Below are 24,524 nucleotides of genomic sequence, written 5' to 3'. Positions count from 1 at the left end.
CCAGTTTTAAGTCATTAGGATTTATTCAGTCTCATGCATACCTAAATTACAGCACTGTTACAGAAAATTAGCATACTGTTTTGTTTCTTTTTTCCCCTTCTGTAAAGAATTTATTTTGGGTTGTGGAAGCAGGTGATTCCTAAGTTCAGGATGTGTAAATATCTGAAAGATCTATAAATAAAAGCATGCCTATTTACACAGTGCATTTTAAAGATATGTTCATCTCTAAATGAATGAGTTTTAAAATATCATGGAATTCTAAAGGAAGTCATGATATGATTATGTGCTGTGTTCAGTGTGCCTTCTGTTTTTACTCACATTCCTTTTAACTACTGCTGTACACTTCCTTAATTTTTTTGCCCCCCAAAGCAAGAAGCAGCTTTTCCCATAGATGGGTATCACCTTGTTATTCAATGATCCCAGATGCCAAATGCTTAAGTATCTTATTGCAAGCAGCAACTCTTATGTGTCATTTCTTCAGGATTCTTTGGCCAACTCTTCCTCTCTTGCTATAGAGACATTTACCAAGACATTTGTCTGTTGTACTTCTGACTTATCTTTAATTCAGATTTGTAGGGTTTTTTCCTTCATCCTAGTGCCAAGTTATGTACATATTTCTTACTCAAAATCATCTTTAAAAGTTTATATGGACAATCAGGAAATTTACTAATGAATTCGCTAAAGAAATGTGTGAAAGCATAAACAAGTGTTTCCTCTACAGATAGCAAGTGTTTTATAGCTCTTCTCTGGTAATACTGCTAACAACTCGAAATGTGTAGTGTGCTTCTTGTTATACTGCAGTGAAATGAGCTTTAGGATTTCTATTGCCTTTAGCAAAAAAAGAAAATATTGCTGTGCCACCTCAGCATTATCTAACAGTCACTGACATTCTGCACTCCTTAGGGCATATTTTAGCCATAATTCAACAATCTTCTCAAAGAACAAGAACATTTTTGTTCAAAATCCCTATGAAACATTAAAATTTGAAACAAAACACAGTAAGTACCAGGAAAATACCTCCCCCCCACACCTCCAAAATTAGCTTATCAACTTTCTCTTCCTGAACAGTAGCATTGTTCCACCTTGTATATTTAATCATTAGGGGATAGATTTTGAATAATTTTCTTATAATGTATTTTGTTTACAAATACCCAGAGACGCAAAATGATCATTCAATGAACTCACAGGTTAAATGGAGGGAGTTTAACCAGTTTCTAAAATAATAAGTACCTCAAGCATAGCTTTGAGAGTATATCAAATGCAATATAAGTTACTCAAATTTATCATTGCTGTAGGGCAGTTAAACACTTCCATTGCAAATAATGTACTAATAATACATGAGCAGAGCTAACAACCAAAGCAGTTTGCACAGCAGTTTATGGGCTCTAGCTTGTGATATGCTAAGCTTCCTGGGAACCCCTGGGGTCATCAGAGGACTACTGTGAAACTTTGAAGAGCTTCAGGGTGCCTGGTGCTCCCCAGAAGGGATAGCTACAGAAGACTGTGACTGCTAACAAGCTGCAGCAGTGTCCCACAAGCTTTGTTGCCAACTTTCCTTGATTTATGGGGACTTGAAGCTTTTTGTTTCCAGCTGACTCCACATTAAGGACAGCCAAGCATGCTTTCAGCAAAGGCTAGAAAGAGTGTATGTGACTGCCAAGCCCAGAGCACAGCCAACAGAGTAGAAGGGGCCAGAAATTCTACTGAGGACACTGTGTACTTAGGTAGTGAGGTGCTGCAGGGCACTGTCACTGACCATCCACAGGAGTAACTAGATCAGCCCAATAGAGACCTCAAACCAGACTGAGCTCCTCAGGGAGGGTGCAGCTCTGTAGGCCTGGAGCTGCAGAAATGTCTGGAATCTCTTATTGTGGCTGGGATCAGTAGATAGTGTCCTTGCCTTGTCCAGCATACAAGGGAGGAAGCCCTTGTATGCTGGAGGAGGATCTGTGTTGCCAAGTAAAAGAGCTTCAGGAGGCAGTCAGCACTGGGGACAATATCATACTCTCCAAGATCTTACAATTACAAGAACCTGAACTCCCAGACATAGGGAAGGAGAACCAGGAAGGGCCTTTGCATATGATTTTGGAAATGGAGACTTCAGTTACAATGAAGGCTAGGAGCTTGTAACCTCGACAGCAGGGTGAGGGTTCCTGTCCTATCTGAGTTCTGCCACTACAGAGTAGGCTCATGACACGGTACCAGAGGATGAACTAGAAGCTCTGTCCAGTGAAGCATCTCAATCAGCTTAACCTGAGTCACGAGGCAGCACCAGAAGGAAGGATGAGTGATGGCAAAGGCTGGGAGACTTTCAGCTGCAGGCTCCTGATAGGAGATATTCTGAGTCCTGAGGGTAATGGCTCAAGACTTTGTGAGGCCACTCTTGATTACCTCTAAAAAATCTGGGTGACAAGGAGCGGTTTTTAAGGATCGGAAGAAAAGTTATGGAAATATGTCAGAGAATGGAATGGAAAAAGGAAGAAAAAAAGAAGGCTAGGAATGGAGAAAATGACTCTTACTTTCAAGAAAGGCAAGAAGGAGGATCTGGGCAACTGTGGACAAGTTAACTTTACCCTGGTCCCTGGAAAGATAATGGAGCAAATAACCTCTGAAACTGTTTCCACACATATGATGGAAAAGAAAGTGCTAAGGGGAATGTTTTCACAAAGGGGAAAGCCATCCTGATGATAGCTTTCAAAGATGACTGGCTTGACAGATAATGAGAGGACTGTTTCACTTGACCTTAGCAAGACTTCAGAGCTACCATAACACCCTCATAGACAAAACATGATGAATTGCTGGACACAAAGACCATATTCAACATAATTCATCCTCTCATCACATTATGTAGCAATGACACTAAAACTGAAATTCAATGGCTTGTCTTTTGTAGCTACAGCTCTGGTCAATAGCAAAAATGCTGCCACCACATAGTAATCCTGGGTGAGATGTGTGGGATGTGATGATGTGTGGGATGGTGAGAATTAAAAATAGAATGGATAGAAATAAGATAGGAAATGCACAAAAAGAATGTCTGGAAAAAGTTTTCAAGACAGATTTCACTACCTCATTATTTCTAATCCTAATATTATAATGCTTCTGTTGCACATGATTCATAATAGACTCATTCCTGCTTGTTCTTTTGCCCTTCATTTAACTGCTCCTTTAAAGAACATGCACGTTTTTAATTTGGAAAACCTTAATAAAATAGGAAGTTTAAACAAGCAAATAAACAAAAAATGCTGCTGACACTTTAAAAATGGCTCATTAGAAACGAATGGGAAAACCATCTGTCTTTGTTAGCTACAGATTAGATATTTCATGCATCAGCAATGTCTAATACATGCACAAAGGAACAAAACATTTCAAGGATTATGGGCATTGCTGCTGACATTATATCCTTTTGAACCTTAGAGAATCAGTAATAAACAGTTCCACATAAAAGGACAGGGTGTAGATCCCATTCTCATTACTATACAAACTGTTCTTTTTTCCTTTGACATCAGAGGTCATTAGTAAAATCTATGCTTCACTTCTTGGAAGAGTTTTCATTGCTTTCACAGGCATTGTTCCTTTTCCCTATGTTCTTAAAGCAATTCTAAAGTGGTCAAGGGTCAACATTTTTGTAAATTAAATGTGTCAGTTTTAATGTCAAGACATTACATGTATTTATTTGGTCTTGAAATGACTTCACAGCCAAAAGAATACCAAGGTTTCATCTTCAATTATGAGGCTTTTTCTTTTGAAGTAGAGAATTATTTTCAGAGCATAAAAGTCACAATATCTTTAAAAAAAAAAAGAATAGGACGGGAACTAAAAAATTCGTTTTGGAGAAGAGCATTATTATATATTTAGAAAAAACAATTTTGAAAAATAATGAGTTAGATAAAATAGTTGTATTTTAGAAATAATTGCTTGTATATGACAACATAATATGAAACACATGTACACATGCAAAAATTATAAATTAAATAGTTCTAGTATAATAAACTATACAAAACACAATTAGAAAATCAACTTTGGCTTCCCCACCGCTAGTTTCTGTAGGTAATAAAATTTTAGTTAATTGTCTTTTTGGATTTGTCTGGGATTTACACCATGTGTGGTCTGTTAGATCAATTGAAGCATTATAGGAGTTTATTTAGACTGCAGTTACAGATTGTAGACTGTTAGAGGTTCTCTATAAAACAGTGCTCACTCTTCAGCAGTAGCAAGCAGACTAATTTGGGACCAGTAACCATCATATTTTCTTCTACTAAAAGCCAGTTTGGATATATGAAAAAAAATCTATCAGAGTTAAAAAAGTGAGCCTTTATCTTTGAAGGTCACAGGTGGAGAAAAGGGACTATGAATACAAAAAATCACAGCTCTCTATGAGCATCCATAAGCATTGTTATATATATGTCTCTTGGACTTGTTCCTTCCCTGTCTGGAAGGGACAATCATAAAATTTTTATAGGTTTGCCCTATTGAAATAACTCAGTTGGACACCCATAGAAGAAAGTTGGATTGTTTATATAACAGTAGATATCAAAGGTAGATAAAGACATAACTGACTGTTGGAGACAAACTGAAAATAATATTTGTTGTTTGCTTTTATAGCTTATATCAAAACAATAATCTTTATAAGAACAAAGCTATTTTTTAAAATGCTATTTGCCAGGACATGACAAGTCAAATTTCGGTTTTTTAACAGAATCTGCAGTAGAAAAATAATTACCTCACGTGTTACTGCAGTATTCGAGCAGGGCAGATATATATGTTTGTTTGCTTGTCTGTTTGTTATAACTTTGAGAAGCACTGCCTTGCTTGAAGAGGCTTAATTATTTTCTTTTTTTTTTTTTTTTTACTGTTTATATGCTTTGAAATTGTAGCACACCTTGAAAAAAATTTCAAGGATTTGCTACTATAAATATTCTTTGGCTAAACTAATCAAGATCTGTGTTAGGTGATTTTTGGTAAATTTAGTCTTGAAAGATGAAATGTTATTGCCTCTAGTATTTTTTTTTTTGAGGTTACAATCCTCTTGCACTGTTAGGTGGATGGTAAAGGTTATAATTTGGCATATTAATGAAAAGCAGTTTGTGCAGATCCTTTTTTCTTTCCTTTCTCTTATTCTAGTAACAAATACGAAAACAGAGACATTTCTGCTTCTTAATCTATCTACAAAGTATTTTCTAGACTGCCAGTATTAATTATGACACTCTCTAGCCTTTCCAAGTTTTATTTTTTACAGGCTCTTTTGAAAATCTGAGTTATAATGTTGCAATTGGCATGACTGCTGCTGAGTGTTGAAAATGTTTCAATAGTTCTCTTCAAATATATAAGTATAGTTACTATATGGTTAAGTGGTGTCATGATCTTCTAATATATTCTACCATAATAAATACTATATCTATCCAAGGTTATCAGTTTTTTATAGGCATCTAATTGGTTCTAAGCATCAAGTATTCAATGTCTTCTATGTTTGGAATAAATAAAAAGAAAAAAGGGAAATAAAAGAGAAGTAATATATTAGTCTATTTGTTCAAATAAATGTTTTCTTATACTCTTGCTTCTATTCTTGGATCAGATAGTGCTTTGTGTCAGACTGAGCCACAGAAATATTTTCTTCTATGATTCTCTTCCTTGAAACTTGAGTAGACCCTAAGTAAACATCAATCAAAAATTCTGAAAAATTTTCCGTAGATTATTGGAAGCAGTTGTCCCCCCCTCGCCCCCCAAACTGATAGAGATGTCTTGCTTAAATGACTTGAAGAGTTCAAAAACTCCAATATGAAGGAGATAAACATTTCTTTGCTCCTCCTTTCAAATAATTATGCAAGGTCATTTGCACAGACTTTAGGATTGGTGTGTATTATGTTCAATTTTTTCTCATGTCCAATTCTCCAAATGTCAAGGTAATCTATCTTCACAGTTAGATTTGTATTGTTCATGCTTCATAAAATTGCAGAGTTGGAGCATGTTATCTAGCCCTTCATGTTGCCATGCTAATTATTGCTAATAAAGATTGCAATTGTAATCACCTTTATTTGGCCTTTTTTGTTTGCCTGTGTTGGAAGGCACAGACCAGAAAGGCTCTCCTTTACTCCCCCTGAGCCAAAGTCCCTTCCACTGGGAGCACTCTGAATGAACCCAAAGAGTTCATTTTTTCTTTTCTGCCATCAGTGTAATCTCTATAAATGGTGAAGAGCTTTGAGGTCAATTGACAGAACTACAGCTGCATTGTTAAACTTCCCAAATTTAACAAATGTTTCTCCTGGAGGAGCTGTTACCTGCATTCAGGTGATAGCTCCTACTTTTTCAGTGCAGCAATTTTCTTCCTTTCGGATTTCTCAGGTCAAAGAGGACTTGCCTCAAAATCAATACTAAAATACTGTAAGAGTTACCTGTAACTCTCAGAAAATATCAGAGCAATAAAAACCGAGGAAAGGCATTGAGCTGCTTTCCATAACAAATAGGCTCTTTGCACAGCAATCTTGAGTAGAGGAAGAGATTTCCAAGGGGAAATAGTGCTGAAGATACCAGTTTCCACAGGTGCAGCAATAAACCCAGTTGTCATCAAAGACCAGCATTAAATTAACAGAGAGGAGCACAAGCAAACAGGCAACTGGGAAGAAGGAAGCCTTTTATTCAAAATCCTTGAAAGATGGAATGTCGTCCTGATAGCTGATTTACTCAACATCTCAATCTAACTTATTAACTTGCTGTAACTTGGAAACCACATGTCAACTGATTCCCTCTGATTCTTGAAATAACGAAATAATACTTCTCTTCTTTTCTCTACCAAAGTGAATCAGCACCACCCAAGATATTGCAGGCAGATCATTTACTTACTGTTTATAGCAGCATTGATTTACTGATGCTCAGTTTTCAAAAATTTAGGGTTTTCTCCTTGTCACATCTTTGGAGCGGCACTGCCTGTTAAAAAGGCTGCAAATTACATATTTTCTCTGAGATTGTATGGTGAAATCTTGAATTACCTTGTTGCTGCTGTAGTGATTGTTGTTCAGTGATGAAAGCTACACAGGCAAAGAATGCAGCTCTTGGTGTTAGTGACCAGAGATGATAAGATAAAAAGGCATTTTTGTCCTTTTCCCTTTGCATTTTGTCAGGAACAGAAGGAAGTCTAATGTGGGTTTAGTTAATAGAGAATGTTACTCAAAGGGCAGCTTCACAAGCCAAAATGCATAAACATTCTCTGTGGGGGTCTGCAGTAATTCAAGAAATTAATACTGCTACTCAGAAAATTGTTTGACACACAGGACACAAATTTAAACAGACCTTTCTTTCTCTTCACCCTCAGTTGTGTGATAACTTACTAAACTACATTCCAAAATTTTCATATTACTATGATATCCTTTTTGTATATCATGGTAAGTTTGGGACGTGGAAGTTCCTATATTTTAGGGGATGATTCAGTATTCATAGATATTATTAATAATTTATTTTAAAAAACTTGAAGATGGCAAATGGTTTTTCTAACACCTTAGACAATAACCAAAACTATAAAGCAAGAGTAAAAAATCCACCCGAACATTGGAGGTAATTTTTTTTGTATTTTGAAATTAATTTCTATTGCTTCTAAAATAGGAATTTAAGTAGGCAAGACTGATGGGAAGGAACTTCAACAATGGTTTTCCCCATGGTAATGGTCTATGAACTAGACTGTTGATACCAAACGTTTTATTTTCTGGTTCAGGGCCATACGACCCAAGTGATCCTCCCACATAACAGAAATAATCTTCAGTTTTGGTTACTACAGTTTTTACTTGTTTTGTTGTCTTTCTTAATAAAAGTATTCAAAGTTTTCAGCACTTGTGCTTTTAAAGCACAAACACTTATTCCAATGAGATAGTTTGACTAGATATTTTTGATTATTTTAATGTTCACTGGCTGAAACAGATAACAATGTAAATTTATCTGGCCTTGTAGAAAGGACGAATTGCTGTTATTGGGATAAATAAGGAAAGAGTTTGATACAAAAAGAAAATGAGTGTGTACCTCATCTATGGGGTCCAGTAATCTGAAAGTTGCATCCAGCTTGATATAAGATGTATCTTATATTCTGGTTCAGGAAAATGGAAAAAAATAAAGCAACAGCATGAAAAAAAAAAGAGTTGAAAGTATAAATACCCTTTGTAGCATGTTAAATTCTGTTTCCTGAAACAGAAATGTGTGCATTGCAGCTCAAACAGAGCTTAAAGCAAAAGCTGAAATATAGCTTGCTGTCTCATAGAGCTGAATGTTACCTTGTGGTTTTGTGAACTCATAGCTTCAAATAGAGAATTAAGGAAGAAATATATGGAAAACAAACAAATACAACTTTCTCTATTTGTTCCTCTAAAGTATGTTTGTTTGGGGTTTTTTTGTAATGTAACGTTCCTGAATACACAGAATATCAGGAATAAATTTTAGCTACTGTTACCAAATGGAAGAACATGAGCAGAGAATTATGGGAGGAATGTATACAGAACAAATAAAGTATATCTTTAAAATTAAAAAAAAAACCCAAACCAACGATTAAAAGTCTGAAGCAATTGAACTGGAAAGGGAATGAAAACATAAGCCCTTTGAAGGCTTTCTGTATGCATCAAACATGCAAAAGACACCCTTAGACAATATTAATAGAGTAGCAGAAACTTAATCTTTTTATCTCTCTTCCAACAATATACCTCACAATTAATTTTTCTCCAGTTTGGGGTCAATATCTGCTTATGTCTGTTATTACCTAGTACCATTCCCCAAGTACTTAATTTATGTTTTCTCAGCCACCACTTCAGATTCAGCTTGTAGACTGCAGGTGATGTATATACTTCCCATAAGCCAGTATCTACATCTAAGTTAAATTAAAAATGGTATATGTGTGTATGACAAAGATAACAATGTTTTTTTTCCCTAATTTTAGCTTCATAGCCTTATCCAAATAGCAGATAAAGGCAGGTGGACTTTCTTTAATGTATAATTTTTGCAATTTATGTTCACCTATCAATTTACTCTGTGATGGACAAATTTGTCATTGGTTACTTACTTTGTAGAGAGCTAAATCAGCCAGTTCCCTCAGGCCCCTGGGGTGCATCTCATGGAGTTCCATGCCCTTAGGTATACTGAGATTCCTCAAACCTGACCTTCTCCCAGGATGGGAAGGACTTCAGTCCCTCAGTATCTGGCATGAGCTTCAGAGAGGTGGGACCTGAGCTTAACAGTAAAAACAGAGGCAAAAAATAATGTTGAGTATCTCAGTCTTCTCTCTGTTGGTTGTCACCAGTTCTCCTGTCTTATTGCAGCAGTATGTTTTCTTTAATCTTACTTTTGTGGCAAACATACCTGTAAATCCCTTCTTTTTCTTTACAGCTCTTGCCAAATTAAGCTCCAAATGGGCCTTAGCTTTCCTAATGCCACTACTACATATCCAGATGACATCCCATATTCTCTCCAGGGTATATGTCCCTTATTCTTCGCCTGTGTATTTCCTTCTAGCACTTCAGTTTACCCAGGAGATATTTACTAAGGCATGCTGGTCTTTCACCTTCTTTTCCAGATTTCTTACATTGGGAAATCAAGACGCGTGCTCTAATGATCTGCCAGCTTTGTTCAGATCCCTTTTCCCTGAAGGCAGTTTCCTAGGGGATCCCATGGACCCAAATACTGAAATCTAATCTAAACTGCTAATCAACTGAAAATTTCCTTTCCTAAAATTCAGGGTCCTGACTGTTGGGAATTTAGCTGCTAGAAAATGGAAAAGTACAAAACCATGGCTAATTCCAAGTCCTGCACCTGCACAGATAGCAGTGTCCTTGGGCCTAGCTGTGGTATAATAACAAACAGTGAAAGAGACATGAGAAAAGAGAGATGTAACCCCTAAGGAATGATGATGAGTTAATGCTATAGTTTAACCAATAGATTGCTTGGCTTACAGAATATTCATAAGCTTATTATTTGCTGTATAAGTGTTTGATACTTTCTTTAATAAACTGGACCAGAAAGACCTGAGGGACCGGGACCGGACCGGACCTGAAAGGCCTGTGATGAACCAACTGGTGTCCTGGTCCCCTTCCTTTGACACCTGACTACTCCACTGCTGTCCTATATGCTTCAAGATTGTAAATTCCATCAGAGCATAAGCACTGCAGCCAAGGTTAATGCTTTCTCTAATCTGTTAATAGGATTGATTGGTTACAAACATTTGATTGGTTACAAATTGAGAGCTCTAGGAATAAAGTAGGGAATGAATTATGGTAGTGATTGTAAAGGCAGGCTCAATTGAATTTTGGGGAGAGGAGGAGAGACATAGGTGAAAATTTGAGGTCATCTCAGGGTGGCATGTGAGAGTAAATAACTTACAGTATTTTAGTATTTGGGAGCACAAGAACTTTATAGATAAACTCATGACAGCTTTTTCAGGTTGACGCTGGTGAAAGAGGTCTGGTAGCTGTCTGTGGAACAAACAACATATTAAACTTTCAGAGTATGAAAGAAAAAAAACATGCTTGTAGAAAGAAAGAAGAGATAGAAACACAAGTGTTTGAAGCCCTTGTAGTGACTGGAAGTGCACGTCCTTGGAGCTTTGTGGTGTGTGTTGGTGCCCTAAATTTCAAGCTGTGCCTGTATTGAAAGCAAGCTCTTATTTCTCTACTTCAGATGATCCAATAGCCTCTAGATTACAAGGAAGAAATTTGTCACTGAGGGCTGTGGTTTGTCAGGCTGTTAGTTGATTTGATTGAATGCCCTAAACAGCATAAATCCTTACTGTAGAATGGCCCATTGTTGCATGTATTGTATGGCTAACAGGCTGACCCAAACTTCACTGAATGTCTTGCCATTTCTTATCAAGAATCTGTCAAAGAGGCAGTTGAATGATGGGCACACTGTAGCTGAGGGTTCAGTTTAGGATTCCTGTGGCTTTGACTGAACCACTGAGGAAAAAGCAGTTCTGGTGCTTCTTAAATATTGTAATTTTGTCTGCAAAACCACCTTTATCTGTGGCAAAGTGCTCTGACTGATATTTTCTGAAATGTTTTCTATACAGAAGACTAAAACCACCAGTTTCTTGTATTTTTCTGCTATGTAGAAAGAGGTCTAAAAGAAAAAAAATAGCTTATACTGAAATACTCTGGAATATTCATCTGCATTACTGCTTATCACAGAAGATGCTGAGTTGGAAGGGACCAACAAGGATCATGGTATCCTGCTCCTGCACAGGATCATCCCCAAGAACCAAAACATGTGCTTTTGTTAAGCTTTGGCATTTTCCAGAGCTTCTAACTGAGCTAGTTTGGAATAAACCCACCAATACAATTTTCTAATTGACAGACAACCACTTTAGAACTCTTAAGATTCAGGAGAGACTGCCTCTGCAGCTAGCAAGATTAAAAAATGGTTTTGGCCCACAGAAGCTCCTGCCAGTATGTAAAATTGATAAAAAATAGCAAGCAAAAAGGAGACAGGCTTTTCTCAGGGGTATCCAGTGACAGGAAAATATTAAGTGGGGGGAAAGCAAACTACATGTAATTCCACATGAAGATACAAAAATGCTCCTTTTTTGTGATGTGAGGGTGGTCAGGTGCTGGAATAGATTTCCCAGAGAAGTTGTGGAGTCTCCATCCTTTAGATACTCAAAACCAGGCTGGACACAGACCTGAGAAAACTCTAGTTGTACCAATTTTGGGCGGGGGAGTCTAGATGAACCTCAGAAACTTTTTTCCAAAATCAACAATTCAGATATTCTTAAAACTCTTCCCTGATTTTTTAATTCCTTAATACCTTTAATGTAGGATATAAGGCAGGGGACACCTATATTTCACTGGAATATGAGAAGTTGAAAGAGGATTTTCAAGCAGATAAGAACCAAATTTAATACTTAACTCATCATATGAAGACAGAGGAACTTATTACTTTAACGCTACTTCTCTGGATACAATTCATTACTATAGTTTGCAATTTTTAATTCTGACTTTAATGTTAATACAGGTGGAAAATATAAAACCATAAATATAATTTGTGTATTTTCATTTCTTTTACCTTTTGGTTGTTTTTCTATAGAAAGCTTTTCAATTTATAGAGAGATGTATGGAAAGTAAAGAAATAATACTTATGGAACCTGATTCATATGTGTTGGAGGAATTCTACACATGTCACAATCTAAGCAGTTAATGGGGTTTATATTATTAAAATTAATAGTTTACATAAAAGAGTCATGATTTGGTTTTCTAATATCAGTGGGTGTATTTGGATTTGGTTATTGGAAAGAAAGATACTGATGTTGGCAAGTTGTTAAGACAATAGAAAGAAATTCAGCTTTGACTATCTTTATATGGACTCTTAAAAGCATATATCAGCCTTTTTTCCCCCTGAGAATTCTAGAAATCATCTTTATTTTTGTGATGAAGTGAAAAAAATTAGTCATTTTGAAAAAGTGTTTGGATTTTTGCCTTTTGATCAGTTAGTTTCCAAGAATAACAGTTATAATACCTTAATTTATAATTCACTTTTAATAGTCCTCCTAACACCTCCTTACATTTTTTTAAATAACTGTCCTCATTAACACAAAATCTCGTCTTGATTCTTAAAACTGGGCCTCAGGATAGATGCTTCTATGTATTTATTTTTCTCACATTTAATGAGACTTCCAGTAACTCTTTTTAATAATCCAGAAAAGAGGACAAAAAGCTCTGTTATTAATTGTCTCCTTTGCATTAATATTGACTGTTGCACCTCAGCTGGGAGCTGGCATGAAGCCAGGGTAGCACTGGCTGGTTGTGCAATGTAGATAACTGCTGTGTTTCAGTGACCTGGTGTTCCCTGTAGTCACACAGAACAGTTTTGATAACTCAAAGGCAGTTATGAAACTCATTAGGGAAAAAAGGGGAATGAAATGTGTTTAATGTTTGCTCCTCTGCACCTCAGTTATGTCCATAAAGCTGGACCAGGTCATTACTGAACCGTGTTCTCCTAATACAAAGTGAAAGGCTCTCAACTTAATGAGCTTTTTAAGCTAAAAATGGAGCATAGCCAAGTGCTACATACCAATTTGTAGTACTGCATCAGTAGTAATTTATTCACAACTTCATGAAAGAAGTCAACAAAAAGAAAGAGCAGCTGCAAAACAATTAACATCTGTTGGGTCACTGTTCTCCTATGTTCACTATGAAACATTTGGAGATGCTTAATTTGTAAGAGTCTGATGCTTTTATATATTGACTACTTAAGAGAAAATTCAGTCAAACACTAATTGGGCATGCAGTGTTATTCAGTGGATGCTGCTTCTAGATAATAAATGCATTCTGCCATGTATATCAAAAGCAGGTATGATTTTTATGCATAAGCAGAGAATAAAAAGAAATTGGTTTTAACCATATTTCCAAAAGTATGTTTTAAGTATTTTAAATTATGAGTTCTGAAATGTGATTATTGTCAGTTATTTTAAAAATGTCTGAATGATTTTTGATAGTAATGGCTATTAGTTTTTAACATGAGAAAAATACAGTAATCTGATTTTTAAATCCTTAATGCTAAAATACTCAGGCCTTTAAAGGTATAAATAAAATTCCTTTGTAATATTCTTTTTATGAGCCATGGTGATTGTATCCCACAACTAAATAACACAGAACACAAGAAAAAATCTGAAAGAAAAGACTGGGTTCTTTTAAGGGGTGAAATTTTCTTTTCATGTGGCAAGAAATACCTGTGCCTTACAGAACAGAACCACACAACAGATTCTCCATTAAACGACCTTTTTGTTATTCAAGAACAATTTTTCTTATCAAATTATAACTATGAAGATATATTTGAATGATTTAATGCCTGAAATCAATATTGATCAAAGTAGACAAGAGCTGGAATAGTTCATCTTTCATATTGTATCTTGTCCTGCCAAATATCTGCAAAAATAAAATTAAATTCAATTTTATTTACAGTGAAAGTAAGAGGAATGTATGACTTTTAAAGTACATAGAGGCCTCTTTTATTGCAGCTAGTGAAGAAATTTGGCTCTGCAAGCTTTGAAGCATTAGCAAATTGTTTCCTTTGAATTTACAGAACCATATCTTATGTATATTGTGAATAACAAAAGATATTTATCTAATTCATGTAGATGGGTTCCTTACATTCAGATGTAATTTAGATTTTGGTTGAAGTTTTTTCTCCTGTATTATAATTATCAGATCTCCACAAAAGCATTCAAAAAAGAGAAAGAATCCAATGAAATTAGGATCCCTCATGATTCCTACATTCTTAAACGTACTGGATATGCTACCTGATGCATTTCATCCCAAACATTGGAGTACTTACTAGTTTCACACATGTGAAAAGGTGTACTTCTAATCCTTAACATTTAGAAGATTTACTTTTCATGTTTGATAATTTGTGTTCTTTTTTCATCTTAAAAATGGTCTAAACATGATTCTATCTGCATTTCCTAAACCAGATAGTTCTCCAAGTGATACTATGACTTAGAATAAGTCCTTTTGCTTTTATTTATTTATCCTCAGGTACATTCTGGGATAATAACCTGAATATAACTTTTATTCATAATGCATTCTGATACAATTGCCAGGAAAAGAAAAACTAGTCACAGAAATGTATTATTGATATTGTTTTAAATTTTTTTGTTATTTTTAAAATAGAAAGGGTTGGAAGTGATCAGGCCAAGCTGTTAATTTTTATTCTGCCATGTCAATGCTCTTTTTCTTTTTTATTTTTTTCACCCCTGCAGATGCACATGTACATCAGGGTGGACAGGGCCAGACTGCAGTGAAGACATAAATGAATGTGCATCTGAACCATGCTTGAATGGAGCCACCTGTTTTGAGTCTGTGAAGCCGGGGCAGTTTGTATGCATTTGCCCTCCATTTTACACTGGTGACTTCTGCCACCAGCGCTTCAGTCCCTGTGAGCTGCCTTACAATCCATGCATAAACAATTCAACCTGCTTGGCACAAGTAGATGGAAATCCAATGTGCATTTGCAAAACAGGTGAGAACTGGAATAGTTAATTTCTTCGATTTTCTGTTGTGCTCTGGAAAATTGCAAATATATATTGAATTTGTCACAATCTTTAATGTAAGTGGAAAAGAATATGTTTCAAAGAACATAAAACCATTATGAATTGCAGAAGATTTATCAGTTGTATTAAAAGACTGGAAAGATAGCTGTCAGTTTACTTATTATTAATTTCTTATTTTACAATACTTATTAAATCTATGGTGGCTTAAATTCAGCACTCAGAATCAGTATTTCTCAGTCAATTGTTACAATGACATAGAGAGAGACATGCACCTGGCCAGCGAAGACAAACTAAATTGACAAAACAGACAGGCAGATTTAGAAAAAATGTATGCAAATTGGTGGAAGTACAAAAATCGGAGCAAGTTGGAAATTGTTTCTTTTCCCGCTGAGCTGTCAGGAAGGCCTGGCACATCAGGGAAGTAATCTTCCCTTGCTTAATGGATATAGTGGGTTTCTCCCTGTATGCACAAGGAACCAAATCACAGCAGGTGCTGACAGCTTCCCTGGGCCATGGCTTAAAAGACACAATCTCACCCCCAATGTACAAGAACTGCTAAGGTGGAACAGAGCAACAGTTTAACTGTGCAGAACATTGCTACACATTTCCATGTAGGAATTGAAGAACACATTAACTAATTAACAACTGTACTGAAAAGTTAGAAAATTTAAGTAGCAGGGGAGTACAATTACTGAAACTGGAATTGGAGCAGGATTTTGAAGTTTTCACAGTTATGCCTGTAAAGCTAGGGGTCTCTTAGGGACAAAGGCTAGCAGATAACTGCAGTGTTACATGACAATAATATTATTTGTCATTTATTAAGCCACAAAGATATGGATATAATATTTGGGAATGAGGAGCATATAATACCTTGGGTTTGTTACTTTTAAGGTAAATGTTACCGCAAACTGCTGAGAAAAAACCCAAACATCCCTGGGGAGGTGTGCAAGTTGCTTAGTGAAGCATCTTTAGAAAAGCTGGTTTTCAAAAACATAGGTAGATTACTCCAAAACACTTGACTTAGTAGTAAATGGCATGTGGATTAAACTTGCCAGTAGCTAACAGTCTGGTCATTAGAAAGGTTGAGTCTGATGTAACAGGAATCACAAAATGTAGCAGTGCTTACCAAATTTTAACAGCTACGTGAGAACACCATATCATAGAACACCATATCTGAGATGGGTACAACAGGACCATAAATTATACCACTGCCAGTGGTACATATTTAGAAGAAAAAGAGGATTTGTGTTGGCTAGGTCAGAGAAGATAAAAGCTGATAGAACATGAATTGGGCAGAATCAAAGTTGATGTAAGATGTTAGTTTAGGACAGAATTACCACAGCAAATTGGTAGGAAGGTGATTAAGTCATGATTAGCTGTAGTATAAAACAAAGTTGCATCTTTGTTCCTGTATGTACATTGGGGAACTATAGCTGTCTGATTTTGCTATAAAGAGTTCTAGAATTCTACAAATACTGTTAATGTAAAACTTCCTCTTGAGCTGTTGCCCTAGATACAGATGTTTTTTTTCCTTCAAAGAGATAGATTATAATATTTGTGTAACAAAACTGGGCTCTCATATCATAGATCATGGAACAGTGTTAAACCATGACTTTAAGTCAAATTGTCCACAGAAGCATGTTAAACAGCTTAAAAAGTTATGAACTTTACAATTGCACGATGGTATATTCAAGGTTGCAAAAATGTTGAAGGGAGGGCCATTGTTGCAAAAGCTTAAGAATCACTGCTGTAGAACAAGTTTCCCAAGAGGTGTGGAGAAAACCCCTCTTAAATACTTTACCAGTAATTGATAAGCAAGGGTTTGATCAAGACAGTTGTGAGGACATATGGGTTTGAGCTGTTAATCATATAGCCAGCACTGAATCTCCTTAAATAATACAGACTAAATGCAAACAAAACAGGAGGAATGGAAAACTTAGGGCAAATAGCAGGATTTTTATTGCTTAATTTATCAACATGTCTTTCCAGTATTAGAGAATCCATTCTTAGAATTAATCTTAATAATAGAACTGAAAATTTAGTGTAACAGAAAAGCAAGGCAGGAGATGTAAGCAAGACTATATAATTTAAATAATGTTGAAATATTTGTAGCTGAGTCTTGGCCACTATTCGTAAATTCCCCTAAAGGTCTACATGAGAAAGATTCAAAGAGCAATTCAACTAAGTAAAATAGAGGGTAAATAAGCAAGAGTCTAGGCATTAGACCATGCTCTTCTAGATAATGCAAGCACAAAATTGTTAGTGTTTTAGAGGCAACCCGAAAGAGAGATAAGACATTTTGGTAAAAATAGTGATGCTTTCTAAGAATTGTGTTCCAAGAAAAAAAAATACTGAAAAAATGTATTCAGAATCAAGGAAAACTATGAGAGGGCATACAACTACTGAGTGCAAGATCAGCTCTCTGCTGGAACTGATGAACAAGTTTAATTAATGATGAAATGGGCGATAAAAGATAACAGTTTTAAGAAAGTGTGAAACCTGTGTAATTATAAGCACATAAATATTGCAGAGAATAACAGGATAATTTGCAACCATAAACTACAAGGCCAGAAAATATCTCGTGTTTTCTAATAAGACTTTTTTTAACTGCGATTTATTCTTTTATGAGAACTATTAGTAGTTATTGTTATAGTAGCTATATAGTAGCAAGACAAGCTAGTAGGGAAGGCAGAGTTGTTGCAGACTTAAAGAGAGGAAGAGAAGGCCAAGATTGCTGAATTAAAGTGGTTCCTAGAATTCCTGCTTCTTAGAAGGTGGAAACTAATCTCTCTTTAAAATCAGATGTAGAACTTTCTTCACTAGTCCAAGTAATATGGATAGGATAACCTCAGGATGTTCATGCAGCCTCCTTATTACAATGAAAACAATTTTGCATAAACATGTTAGGCTGTGATAGAAAAATTATCAGGAAATGCTACATATTACACATTAAGTATTGCATACATATAGAGAGAGTTCATACCAAAGCTTTACCTACTCTTTTCAGAAATATGGATTATTTGGCCAGCATTTGTGTTAACTCAGTAACATCTTAATGAGTTATGGTAGAAGGGAGATTGGACCAATATAATAATGTATGTATTATTGAAAGAAGTAAACTGGAAATGTCTGGATTGTAGATGTCCACAGTAATACATTAAGCAGGTATTATTTTCTGATGTACTTCATTTCACACAAAAGTAGACATATAAAGTGAAATGGATAATGCTAGAGAATGTTTATGTCGCTCTGCCTACTATTTAGGCAGCTTAGGAAAAATCTTTCAGGTGGTAGGCAGGCTGAATTCATGACCAGTTGCCTCTTGTGATTTTGCTGTAAAATTGGGGGGTTTGGGGTTTGTTTGCATTTTTTTTTGTTGTTTTTTTTTAATTTCACAGCTTTTGGAAGCACACAGTTTTAGCGAGGAGAAAAAAGAACAGGAGGTAGCAACATTTGTCATTACAGCACACAAGTACACAAAGGCTTTGTCATCCTATTTATCCTCATTGCAGCTTTAAAAATACAAAGCTAGAAACTGAGAAGTTGAAAAACTGGTTTATGCATGGGGCTTAAGGTTAAAGCCATCAGTTTTAGGGTGCAATGAAATTATGTGTATTGTTCCAGGGAAATCTATAAAAAGGACTCATCTCTAAGGAGAAACAATAGCAACAGTTTTTACTGGAATTATGCATTCTATTTTTTCTTTGTCCTTTCTAAAAGCAATACATTCTTTATGCTTCAAGGCAATTTTTGAAGCCCTTGTTTTAAACAGATTTTCCCTGGACTTTTTCACCTCTTTTATCAGTCTCCTGTCAATAGCTTTCCCATGACACCTACTCTTTGTTCTAGATGCTAGTGATCATTTTTATTTGGTCTATAGCACCTTATAGCTAGAAATTTGAACCGAGGCAAAATATTTTTCAGCCAATGCCTGAAACAAGGCTAGGTGAAAATTATCATAATGTACAAAATTTATACTACCAAGCAGAAATAATAAATAGATGAAGAAAAACAAGTTGTTCAAATTGGAGTTTGCCATTGTCAAATTTCTGAGTCCTTCAGTGCCAGTTTCTTTTTCAGACGTATGCATACATAATTTACAGAGGGAAATAGCCTTTTTACAGTGCCTAATATTTTACACACCTCTGATTTTGATTCATGTACCTACTTATGTTATGCTGAACAACCTAAGTACCTGAACTAATGATTATGGGACTGCTATTATATCTCTGCTGTTTGCAAACATTGGTTCATAAATAGTTCATGGTAAGGAGAGAAACATCTATGGTACTGTTCTGATGAGCGAAACAGTAGAGAGATTAGGGCAAAAGAATCCCATTAGAATCCTGTTACCTGCAGAGGTCAATTCTGTAATATTTCTCTACAATGGAAATAACTGTGACAGCAGATATTTAGCTGCATATTCCATAGCTTTGCAACTCCCAGAAGCCCCATAGACAGAGTTGACAAATGCAGGATTTCCTATATTTCAGAGAAACAGAAGTAAAACCAGCATCTGTCTCATCTTAAGTAACAGCTATCCAGATGTTCCTAGACCTCATATCTTTAAAATAACTTTCACACCACCTGAACAATTAAAAATAGACAGAAATAAGATTTTATTTTGTAACACTGTAATAAAGAAACTTTAATAATTTTCAAGTTTTTTTTATCTCTGTTAATTTCTGAAAGTCTGGAATATGTTATGTTACTACAAAAATTACCCTTACTTAAATACTTCCTCAAATATATCTATGCATGTTCAATACATTCACAAATGTTTTAAACTAATTGCAATAGCATTATAAAGCTAAAATATATCTATATCTGTGAGTTATTTATAATGTTACATTGGTTTACCTTCAGTGCATCCTTTTCAGTAAAGTTCCATTTTCCCTGCCCATTGACAGCCTTCCACTCAGTAATCAAATTTAGTTTTAGAAATTTCAAGCATTACAAATAAAATAGAAATTGCAGATGAGGAAATTGACTACAAATAGTCCTATGAGTCCTAATGTCTTATCTGCACTAATGCCCTCCAATTTCTTTATTAAACCAGTGTTGTGAATTTTTCTGCTCTTACTCAGTGGCACTGAATTGCATGTATCAAACACCTGCTGAATATTTTGTATGTCAGTGACTTCTGCCTACTCACACAACCAGGCCTAGAATCTAACTTGGTCCATGGTGTACTAGTTTATAGTTCTTTTATCTTTCTTTTTTTCTTAATCGAAGTACAGGCAGGAATAGATGAAGGTTCAGGAGCATTAAGATGCAGATTACACGTGCTACAGATAAGAAAAGTGTTTGGATGGCTCACTGTGGTTCAGGCTCATTTGCACATAGTAAACTAAACAATTCAGAATACAATTTTTTCTGTGCTGAGAGATATATTTCAAAACAGAACACTGAGACACAATTTTTCTTGCTATTATGACCATTCTTTCACAGCTTTTTGGGGGGGATTGGTAGGGATTTTTTGCTGGTTTGTTTTGGACCTTTTTGTTTTGATTTAGTTTTGATTTTATTGTTGGGTTTTAATTTTGTGAAACGTACAAATAGAAAATAAATGAGGGTATCCTTTCATGCTCAAGAAATTTCTAGAAAAAAATAATATCATAACAACATAAATGACTATAATTGAAAGGCTATTTTGAGAAATGTTCCAGGCTTTATTTTCCCAGCTTTATAGTGACATTGCTGTGAAATCTTCAGCAAATATTAGCAGTTCATTTCAGTGAGGCCCAAAAATTATTGAATAGAAATAATCCTGATAAGAAGAAAATACCAACTGCTTTGATATATTCTCATGTTTAGATCATATATTGGAGTACCAACAGAGATTTCTTTCTACAGCTTTCTTTGGAACTCTGACCAAGACACTTATTTCTTCCAGTCAAGATTTTCTCTAGACAAAAATAAGCCATACTATTCTAACAGTGGTCTTTTATTATTTCCTCACCTTCTTTAAGTACTTTGAAAACCACAAATACAAAACATAACCAAAAAATACTATTCTTATTGGGGTATCTAAAAAAGTAAAGCTTATTGTTTTAATAAAGAATTCAGTAGAACCGTTGCCATATTAATAGCAAAATTTAAAGCTGTTTCAATTTAATTTTTCTATATCAGTGATGTTCAAAATCACTTGGGTGAACTCTCTTTACGGTCATTAGGCAACCTGCAATCAGCACTCACATATAGTACAATGCAAATAGTTTTCTCATCGCAATGGTTTCATTTCTCCATCAATTGAAAACAAATACATTGAATTTGTGCAAAATTCAACTGAGTAGCTATAGTTTCTCCATGGTATGTATAGAATTTCACCACAAAGATGCATTTAGGAGAACATGTATTTATGCAAATGCTACAAGATGCAGTGTGCTGTCTAAGAGCAAAAATAGGGTTCATGTATCACTGAAAACTGTCTTATTTCATTTTAGTACATATTCTGGAACACTTACACAGGCAAATGTAATGTATTATGCAAGTGATGTACTGTGCAGATAAGACCTTAATCACATTTTGTCTTCACTAAATATAAAACCAGTTGTTTTTTTTCTCAGCTACTGACTGCTTTGAATAAATGTGGTCCTCTAACTTCCACTACTCTCTAATATATTAATTACTGAATTAGCTTTTAGTTTCTGACTTTGTCCCACACTCTCCAAGAAAGCTTTTCTGTCCTTTAAAATGGGTTGCATTTCTCCAGGATATTTATCCAGATGCTCTATCCAAATCTGCTCTCTCTGATTCATTAAAGTATGTTGAGACTTCATATACTGTCTGGAAATCAACTAGCTGAAGCTAAGGAACAAAAATAGTTGAAGGAAGTTCTTTCAGGGTTACTTCTACTTGTAGTTCTAATTTCTTCGGGTCAGTGAGCAGTAAGGGTTGGCTCCTTCAGAAGCAGCAGTCAGCCACAAGTCTGACAGGATGTGAACGAGGCACGGCAGGGCAGCACCAGTGGCTGTGTCCAGGAACAGCAGAAGGGGCCAGTCAAGGCTACAGGGAATGGGGCAGCTCCAGGGGCAAGCCAGGGAGCCTGTCTGTATGCCAAAGTCAGCATACTGCACAGCTAGGCATTGGCCATGGCTGCAGCACAGCTCAGTCAGACACCAGGGACAAAGAGCTGCAGCTTAAATGCCCCAAAGAGAAGAGGTAGCCATTGCTGATGCTTCTCTCAGGACTTTATTAAACAGCTTTGAGCGCAGCTGAAGCCAGCCACTTTCATTGTCTGAGTTAGTCCTGGGCTCAGATAGCCAAATGCCCACGAGAATCTGTGACCTATTAATTCACATATGAAGTAGTTGAGTTCGTTCATTCACCATTAATGAAATCTGTGTTTCAGGATTTGAGGGCACTTACTGCGAAGTTAACAGTGACGAGTGCATCTCCCACCCATGCCAGAATGGAGGTCTCTGTGTGGATGGGGTCAACCACTACAGGTCAGGAAAATTACTTGAATGACAGATATGATACATGGCTTCTTATCATCTAGCTTTTCCTTTTGTACTCTGAATGTCTAGTGTTTGCTGACCTTCAGTGAAGGGGGGCAGGGTTTGTAATGTGTTTGACAGTTACATTATAGTTTAAATCTTCTTGTGTGCAAAAAGTAATACATATTCACCATAAGTATGACCCCAAGAATTTATTGTAGGACTAATTAAAATCAAAAGGATCCAATTTAAAAAAGCAGAGTTGTTAGTCCACTTACAGTAGTACAAACAATCTGAGTTGAAATCAATAGAAAAACTTAATGAAGAATATAGTTATAGCTGCTACATAAGAAATCTTGCAATTATGTCTCTTTGATCACCCTTACAAAGTCTGCGTGCATCCTGTGATCAGTGATCTTGTTCTTCTTCGAGAACTGGCAGTCTTATTGCAGGTCACTAGCATCTGGAAGTCTTTGTCAGGAGAACTAAGATGTTCACAGTGGGTTGTTTCACATCTTCAGTCAAGCTTTCTTGAAGCCTCTCACTTACCAGCACTCCCTAGTCCTTCTCAGCAGGGCTACTCTCAATCTGCTCATCCCCCAGCCCATGTTGATATCAGCGTTGCTTTGACCCAGCTGCAGCACCTCGCACTTGGTCTCATTAAATCTCATGTAATTCCTAAGGGTCCATCTCTCAAAGTTGTCTTCATCCCTCTGGATGTCATCCCATCCTTCAGGAGTGGAACACAAAAGGCTATTATTTGTAACACCCTGGTCATCTCAGTGTCTCACACCCTTGCTGCAGATGCCATTCCAGAGCTGAAGCTATAGTATGAGGGGCATCAGTCAGCTGGCTGCAGGGCAGGTGTCAAAACGAGAGAAAAGCAGCTCAGGCCAAGGCGAATTCTAAATAAGCCCTTGCACAGTGGGGTCAGCACAAAGCCTGTGGCCTTCAGCTAATGATAACCAAGGGCTTCAGACACTCTACTTGTTGGCGCTTGTTAAATACTGCCCTTTGCAGTAACCAGTAAAAAGCAAACATGATTTTGGTACTATTTAATTAATACCTCCCAACATCTGCCATATTTTTCCTGAATTTTTGTAATGACCTTAAAAGTAATATAGTGATATCCTTTTTGCTAGGTGCTCCTGCCAACATGGCTTTACTGGGACCCTATGTGAAGTGGAGATTAATGAATGCTTATCAAGACCGTGCAAGAACAATGGAACTTGCCTGGATCTCATAAACAGGTCAGTCACTACTAAATTACAAGTTTCCCTGACTTCCTTATGTTAATTATGGGTTTATTATGGTGAAGGATGGAACCTTCACCATACAAGTTACAATGTACTAAGCAAATGCTACTGGCTCAGTTTTTTGATTCCTATGTGACCTTAAAGAAAGATAGAAAGGAAAATGTATTTTGCATAACTTGTCCTTTTCCTCCTTAATTTTTTTTTGTTTGTTTGTTTTTAATTTGGAAAAAGACTGAAATAGAAGAAAATTGATATTGTTAGATTGGTACAAGCCCTGTGTTTGTTCAACAGCACTTCACAAGTTATTCAGAGACTTGCGCCAGATCACTAGCCCTTAAGTAATTTCTTAAATCTTCAGTCAAAATTACTGTGCCAAATTGTTCTATTAATTTAACAAAAAGTAAATCACCCTCTTTGCTTCTGAAACATGGAAATGAGAAAACTCTGTTCATTATTTTAATATGGATGAGGATTAGGGACACCAGCTTGGCATCAGGAGATTCATATGGCTTTAAAGTATTGCAATAGATCCCATTGTTACTTCCATTGACATACCTGATTTTTCTTTTTCTAAAGATTCATTTGTAACTGTGCACCTGGATACTACGGGTCTCTGTGTGAGATGGATGTAAATGAGTGTGAAACTTTGCCTTGTTTACATGGAGGAAGCTGCATCAACAGGCTTGGAGGCTATCGGTGTCTCTGTCTACCTGGATTTACAGGTATGATCTACTCTTACAGCCAAGCAGCTTATTTCACAGGTTTTGCATGGTTTTAATATTATAGCAAGAACAGTAATTAATCTCCTTATTGGAGGATAAA

At 36.0% G+C, this 24,524-nt stretch overlaps 1 protein-coding gene across 1 annotated transcript in view; it reads left to right on the top strand.

The window, feature by feature from the left end:
* The window catches only part of EYS (eyes shut homolog), a 704,733-nt gene that overhangs the window by 262,038 nt on the left and 418,171 nt on the right, over positions 1-24,524 (top strand). The window contains exons 22-25 of the mRNA XM_064707313.1: positions 14,714-14,973; positions 22,359-22,455; positions 23,589-23,696; positions 24,279-24,424. Of these exons, the coding sequence (XP_064563383.1) occupies positions 14,714-14,973; positions 22,359-22,455; positions 23,589-23,696; positions 24,279-24,424 (611 nt within the window). The remainder of the gene's footprint in view (positions 1-14,713; positions 14,974-22,358; positions 22,456-23,588; positions 23,697-24,278; positions 24,425-24,524) is intronic.

Source organism: Zonotrichia leucophrys, chromosome 3 (genome assembly GCF_028769735.1).
Source record: "Zonotrichia leucophrys gambelii isolate GWCS_2022_RI chromosome 3, RI_Zleu_2.0, whole genome shotgun sequence".
NCBI lineage: Eukaryota > Metazoa > Chordata > Aves > Passeriformes > Passerellidae > Zonotrichia > Zonotrichia leucophrys.
The sequence above is the reverse complement of the archived record's forward strand: the minus strand, read 5'-3'. Positions and strand labels throughout refer to the sequence as shown.